Genomic DNA, 7,638 nt, shown 5'->3' on the forward strand with positions numbered 1-7,638 from the left:
ACGAATCTTTGCAAATCGCCTTTCCCGATAATGTGCTAATTAGTAAGTTTGTTGATGAACATTGATGATGATTACACCCTTTTTTAACTCTTTGTTACCATCAAAGGACATCAGGACAGTCATTCAGGTCTTCTAACAAATCAGTTTGTAAAATGTTAGCTTTGTGTCCAAATCCTCTTCTTACGCTGAGTATGAAAAAAAGGGGTAAAAGTCACAAACTTTCATGCAGCACTGCATATGGTGTGGTGGTAGCTCCTCAACAACCCTTTACTTTCACTTTCAATTTGCTTGAATGGGTGGAGTATCTGTGCTTCTGTGAAGTTGGTCAAACTTTAAAAGCTGTGCGTTTCAAGATCGTCTGAAATGGTGGACTGTTTTGACTACCAGTAAAGGCCTGAGGACGACCCGCTGCACTCCCGTTTCCTTCACGTTGGGGAAACTGGGGCAGCAGTCTACCCTGAGAACACACGTACATCTAGGAGACATCTATTTGACGTCTGCAATTACGTCCTCTAGATGTATTATTTAGAAAAATCAAGTAAAATCAAGTAAAATCAAGTAGCCTACTTATCGATTTCACCAACACTCATGAACTGTGACAGTGCTACAAAAATGATCAAAGATGATAACAGCAACCAGCAGTAGTGTTTTCACACCCTAAATGTCACATGATTAACAGTATCTATTTTAATATCATCATTTTGACACCTCAGATAGTGCTGATAAACCAGAAGAAGCATTTTAGCAGTACATTAAAGGCCAATGAAATCTGAAATGAGAGAAAGTTTATGTTTATGTTCATGTTTTGTTTTCAATAACGTTACCAAATCGCAATATGCTTTGAATTTTTAAACCTTCAATTAATTCCCAGATTTATATTGATCAGTTACTGAAATAAATAAACAACTTTCTGATGCATACTAATGAATGATTGATTCATCTGAAGTTGTTTATTGAGAACTTTTGAGAGCTTTTATTCTGTCAGTTGTCTTGTCCTGTAATGCATCGTAAGTCTGAATATAGTTTTCTCTGTACTGAGCTAGGTGTGAAAAATGCTGCTGCTGTATCACCGTTATGGTGCGAACTGATGTCTGTGGGTGTTTTCACACTCAAATGGCCTCTAACACCACAGCCAGATCCCAAGTTGGGACAAGTTGGTCTCAACCTCAGTGCACCGCAGAGGAAACATGCCACCTTTTGGGTAGTGTAGGAGAGTTCGGTGGAGAATTTCGCCTGTAGGAAGCGCTGTACCAATGGGGCAGTTAACTGGATTGAGATGGCAGCCTCTACACCATGAAGTGAAAAGCTTCCACTTCAGGGCATATAGTTTCCTCGTGGATGGAGTTCTCGACTAGAAGATGGTCTCTACAACCTTGGTTGAAAGACTTGAGGTTATGAGCTGTGCCCCCTCAGAGGCCACACCCACAGCCTCCACAACTCCAGGCGAGGGTGCACAATGGTGCCCCCTGCCTATGAGAGGAGATCCCTCATGACTGGAATGTCTCACGGAGACCCATCTAGGAGGGCCCTCAGGTCCGAGAACCATACCAGGCCTGGCCAGAATGGCGCTACAAGAAGTAGGCTTACCATGTCCCAACACACTTCCTCCAGGACTCCAGGAAGCAGAGCAATCGGGAGAAAGCGTGCAGGCACACTTCAGAAACGTCCAGGGTGAGAGAGCAAGGCCAAATGGAAGAACCCGATATTGGTACGCTTTGCCCCGGAAAGGTCGAAGGACTTGAAGGTCAAAATCCCTTATATATCTTAGGAACTACGGTTTGGCCTATCCAGCACCAATGTACTCACTGTTGGTCCATGCGGGTGCCAAGGTCAGCGAGGGAAGTTTACGATCTTGCATAGCATTTGCCTGACATGCCTGGCCTTTTGTAGTGCTATATGCAAGGTTCAGGTTGTGGTGTGTTCCATATGGACACCAGTCTGTCGTCACAACATAAGTCGTATTGACTGACAGACAGGGAACTTCTCAGTTACGCATGTAACCCTAATTCCCTGATTGAATAAGTCGGCATTTCAAACCCATATTTTGAAACCCACGATACACAACAGAAACACAGCTCCCATCACAGCGTTCTCAATCCTACTCTTGTTCATGTTGGTTAAATGGTACTGGGAAATAATTAGTGACAAATTTTCCTAGTACAACTAAAGTGGTATGAAAGGCCCTACTGTTCCTGAAAGAAGATAGTGATAGCAGTAATACTGTCTCAGACCACTTTGTGTTCACACTGATGCTTTTTGGATCTAGTCCAGTTCAGGGTTTGACCCTATGGCCTTCCAAAATTTGATCAATGTATTCCTCAAAAGTTAATATAAGTTGTATACAACAGTTACAATCACAGAGGTGATTTGATCGGTTTTGATGCCAGAGATCAGTATTTATATCCAACTTTAAAGTTTTTATTTATGTATTATGAATGGTTGTTATAAGGGTAGTATATTGATAAACATGCTGCTTCTTTCCCAGATATTTACATTTGATTGACACAAAACCCACTGTGTTTATTTGAACCATGGGTGTTTTTATCAGTTGAATAGAGGCTAAAGAGAGTGTAGTTTAACCCCTTCTAAACTGTTTAAACTGGTCAGGTGCACAGCTGCGTTCGGAAAACGGCTGAAATGAATAAACGGCTGTACATTGTGAGTGAATAATCTGTAAAGATCTGCCAGAAAAAGCAAAATAGAAGCAAGGTTGCCGTGAAAGATAGCATTGAACGAAATGATGCTGTCTATCTGTTCTATCTGTAATGATAATGACAGACACAAAGTTCAAACGATTTCTCTTACAAAAAGAAGTTTATTCAAATGTACTATTAGTTTACTTCTTTAAAACTGGTCTGGTCAGAGGCCCTCAACTGAGTCTAGTTTCTCCCAAGTTCTAGCAAAGATTCTATTTTAGCGAAACTGGGCTATAATAATATCTCTGAATTCAATAATGTATTGCCTTTAACTGAAAATGAAGTGTTTAATCTCATCATTATACATCACCGTCACTCTGATGATGACTTGTGGCTAACCGAGCTGTTTCTTATTTTATTCCAACCAGACGTCAACAACATATGTCCCAAAAGAACAACACAAGAGAGCAAAGCGATTACATATTTTTTTACAATTCATTAACCCTTAACTGCTATTTTTAACCCATATGATCCACAAATAACTTCAGCCATATAATGATGCTCTTCTCAATATTGGTAAACTTGTAAAAGCTGTAAAATGTTTCTGTGAGTCCAAAACACTACATCCTCTTCTTCTTCTTCTTAATAAAAAAAAGAAAGTGGAAATGTTAATAGAGAAATATTCAAATAATGATAACATTAGTCATTAATAAGGCTACTAGATTGTGTTTTATCTCTATGTAGTAGGTGTTCTACTTACTGGAATATTTTCATACACAGATGAGTCCAGATCAGGTTTATGAACATTAGAGCCATGACGAGGAGCCTTTATGAACGAAGAGACAAAGTATATTCAGCACTGTTTTATTTAAATATCCACAGACTTATATGCTGACATTAAAGAGCGTTTAATTTCTTTTTGACCAAAGCTGATGTTTAGTGTTTTATAGGAAATCCTCAGCCGGAATACTTACATTCTCATACACAGGATCAGTCATTTCAACATTGCAAGCTTTGTGCGGGCCGTCATGATTTATCTTTGTCTAAAAGAAAAGAATAGAGAAAATAAGTAATTTGTTTAAACAACATGCAGAATTACCTGGTCAGTAAACTACTGATAACAATTTTTTCTCACCTGAGCATTCTGTGCATTATTTCTGTTTTTAATCCATCTGTAAAAACACAATTGCAGCCAATCAGAAGCTATGACTTTAAACAAATGACATTTCTCTATAGGATGGGCTGGGACGTGATGAAACACGGTCCCCTTGTGATAGGTTGAGTCACATTGTGTTCACTATGCTCTGGGGAACACCGTTTCTCTGAATCCTGGAGCCTGATTTGACAAAGGTTTGTGTTGCTGCACAAACAAACAAATTTCATCTAGAGCTGACTGCTATTTAGGTTTAATTCCATGTCATCAGAATCGTTCTTCGTAAAAGAATAGTTGACCCAAAAATGAAAATTACACCATATTTTACTCACCCCGAGCCATTCTAGGAGCATATGACTTCTTTTTGATGAACAGTCAATCATAGTAAAAACATTGCTTGTTCTCATTGCCTCAGGCTACGTTTAGCAATGGGAATGTTTTCTCAGTTATAATGTAAGCCTCAGACATCCTTAAGCAATACCTAGGAGCTATTAATGTGAATTCTCACTCATTTACACACACTATACCACACATATATATCGTACAAAATCAGCAGTATGATGATAACTGCAGCTCCACAAACCCCTCCGATGGATATATACAGTATCACCGGACGTCCTACAACAGAGACAAGAGAGTAAAACATCTGAACAGATTCATTTGATTTGCTTCAGAAAGAGTCATGTAAGTAAACAAGCTGCTCTACCTTTAACAGTGACAGAAACAGCGTCTGATCTCTGAGATCCGTGTTGATTGTGAGCCTCACAGTAGAAGCGTCCACTCTGTAGTGCACTGAAACTCTGTCCAGATCCAACAGATGAGCTTTGATTCTCCTTAAACCAGAAGAAGTTCAGAGCAGGTGGGTTTGAATCACTGCTGCAGATCAATGAATCACTTTCCCAGAAATAAACAGACTGAATGATGGAGACAGAGATGTTCCTGGGAGGATCTAAAATAGGCAAATATCACTAACAATCATATAAAAAAAATAATTTAATGTGATAGTTACTGAACTCACTAACTCACACATGATGTTTAAAGTCACAGCTTCAGAGTATTTCTCTCCATGTTCATTTCTGGACTTGCACTTGTATTCTTCTCTGTGATCAGATCTGATCTTTGAGATGTTGTAGATTCTTCCAGATCCTACAGTTGTTCCTCCTTTAATCCAGCTGATTTCTGCAGGTGGGTTTGAATCACTGCTGCAGATCAGAGTCACTGAATCTCCCTCCACTATTTCACCAGATCCATTCATGAACACAGAGACGTTCCTGGGTGGGTCTTAAATAGACAATAAATAAAGAGTATAGTTATGAATATGAACAGACATAAAATCAAACAAATTAAAAAACACATTTTAGAATCTGTACTCACACACGACATTGAGATGAACCTCAGGAGAGATGTAAGTGTGTTCCTGTAGAGCACAGCTATATCTGCCTGCATCCTCTCTTCTGACTGACTGCAGCAGGAGTATATTGTTTCTGTCTCTTCTCTCAGTTAATGGCTGTGAGTTTCTGTACCAGATGAATGTTGCTCTGTCAGTCAGAGCGCAGCTGCTTTTACATGTCAGACGGACTGAATCTCCCTCTGTCACTCTCTCAGGAGACTCCACCTGAAGATCTGAACACAACACACACATTATATCATACACTGATTATTATTCAAGAAGAGAGAAACCTCATCAGAGTCACCTAAAACAGTAAGAGTCACTCCTGGTTCACCAAGCCATTTCACATTGGCTTTATCAGTGATGAATCTGAAATAGTACTTGTGTTCATCTTTCTGTGTCACATGACTCAGTCTCATGGTGCAGTTCTTCTGTTTATCTCCCAGATACTGAAGCCTCTGACTGTATTCAGGGTCCTCAGACAGATCTGGAAACTCGTTATCAGTATTCCTATTTTTTGTTTTGGTCCAGAACGTTTTCATGATAGAACGTTCAGGAGGGTACGTAAAATTGCAGTTGATTATCACTGATGAGTTCTTTAGTGCACAGATGTGTGGAGGACTGTATCTCACATTCTCCTTCTGACTGTAACCCCCTAAATAAAATCACACTGAATTAAGCAGCAGCTTGCGCATAAGGAGAACGTAGTGTTAAGCATTTTTGTTGCAGGCACTCACTGTGGATCACAATCAGAAAGATCAGGAGAAGAAAAACCATTCTGACTGGAATCAGCATAGAATGAAACACAATTTAAAAAATGACATATAAAAACAATACAGTTTAATTTTCACAGAAAAATATATTTTTTTCTTTAGTTTCTACTTCTGTATTACGGAGCGTCAAAAATGCTGGCAAAACAAAAGCTCTTAATTTTATTTAGAAATATAATTTATGTACACACACACACTAGCCCCAGTTATCACACCTTAGTAGCAGTGTGTACAAATATATATACATATACTGCACACACACACACACACACACACACTCACACCCAAACACTAGCCCCAGCTATCACACCCATAGTACTTTACATCTAAGGTTTATTTAAAACTCTTTCTGTGCAGATGCACAATTTTAAGTCTTGAGTATAAAAGTCTAATGAATATCATCACTGCTATTGCTCAGCAGAAAAATGAACTGAACACAGTTTTGCGACACATTGCCCCAACCCTTGCCCCGAGAATGCAGTAGAATTTTTCAATCTTCAGTTACTATGTCTTTCTGTAACAGAATAATAAGGATTTTGATCGAGGCATTTTACTGAGATACAGCCGTGTGACAACTAGCCGCAACCAATCTCCAACGCGTAAGATATTTGCGAAAATAAATATAAAATCGTCTTACCCATTTCATCACCAGTCAAAGCAGTATAAATGATCAGGATGAAACTGACACTGTTAATTTTGTGCTCTAAATGTCACATGATTAACACATTATATTTAGCATGATTTTCACACCTCAGCTACAGAGCTAAGAAAGCAGAAGCTTTGGGGGTGTAACCGTATTAATCAGTTGCATACAAATAACAATAACGAGGAACCTAAGAGAACTTAAGAGAAAATAACTGCCTCAATAACCAACTTTATTCATAACTGTGCATTTGCTAAAACTCAGAGATACTTACAAGACACTGATGAAGAATCTAGATAGTGTCTGTACGTCTGTACGCAGCATCACTCGTTTGTGGACGCTGTGGTCATGTGACGCTGATAAACATCACACTCAGGAAGAGGAAGTCAGAGTGAAGCTTGAGGCCTAAATACATGGCCAAGTATCGCAAATGCATACTATTTAGTAAGCTATTTAGGGCAGATAGGGTGGATAGTACGCATATTAGGACGCAGGGCCATTGTGGCAGCTCTAGTAATAGAAGTCCCGCCTCCTAAGCAAAAAAGCCAATCAGAAGTTGTTAAAGTCATAGCATCACTGCAGCTGCTGTTATAAAAACAGTCCTGAGAGGCACATTTAGGACCCCACACAGGCATCGATTGGACAAACCTGAAGTAAATGCTTTAAATGTTGTTTGAGTGTAAGAATAAACATTTTTGAGACAGTTGATGCTAATTTTATCGCAGATTTAAAATGTTAAGATGTGACTTTAAAGCCAGCAGCTTTTGAGATTTTTACAAATATGGGAGCAATGTGAAGGACTTTCCTTGAAATGGATTTGGATTCTTTTTGACTCGATAAAAGGTAATGATCCACTGATTACCTCAATGTTGGCGTAAAATAAAAGTTCACTTTCATATTGTGATGGACTTTTTTTGGGCTAATTTTTTTTTATCTACTGGTATCAACTAGATTGGGAGAAGTAAGCATTGCATACTGGATTATTCATTTTTTGTCAATTAATTTTACGTTTACTTGAGTAAATATTTCTATAGAGCACTATCACT

The 7,638-nt window shown here is 38.8% G+C and overlaps 1 protein-coding gene across 1 annotated transcript; it reads right to left on the minus strand.

The window, feature by feature from the left end:
• Positions 1-4,737: 4,737 nt before the first annotated feature.
• LOC122352890 (sialic acid-binding Ig-like lectin 5) lies at positions 4,738-5,969 on the minus strand. The gene is made up of 4 exons (XM_043250640.1): positions 5,917-5,969; positions 5,484-5,834; positions 5,164-5,412; positions 4,738-5,070 (listed from the first exon to the last, which is right to left on the minus strand). The coding sequence occupies exons 1-4, from the start codon at positions 5,954-5,956 to the stop codon at positions 4,739-4,741; spliced, it is 972 nt and encodes a 323-aa protein (XP_043106575.1). The 5' UTR covers positions 5,957-5,969; the 3' UTR covers position 4,738.
• Between the last annotated feature and the right edge of the window lie 1,669 nt (positions 5,970-7,638).

Source organism: Puntigrus tetrazona, chromosome 1, assembly GCF_018831695.1.
Source record: "Puntigrus tetrazona isolate hp1 chromosome 1, ASM1883169v1, whole genome shotgun sequence".
Classification (NCBI taxonomy): domain Eukaryota; kingdom Metazoa; phylum Chordata; class Actinopteri; order Cypriniformes; family Cyprinidae; genus Puntigrus; species Puntigrus tetrazona.

Bases quoted from the DNA above. Each gene is read 5' to 3' on its own strand.
- LOC122352890 (XM_043250640.1), bottom strand. From the start codon at position 5,956: ATGGTTTTTCTTCTCCTGATCTTTCTGATTGTGATCCACA. The intron at 5,835-5,916 runs GTGAGTGCCTGC...GATTTTATTTAG, and splicing joins CTTTCTGATTGTGATCCACA to GGGGTTACAGTCAGAAGGAG. The intron at 5,071-5,163 runs GTGAGTACAGAT...TGTCTATTTAAG, and splicing joins GGTTCATCTCAATGTCGTGT to ACCCACCCAGGAACGTCTCT.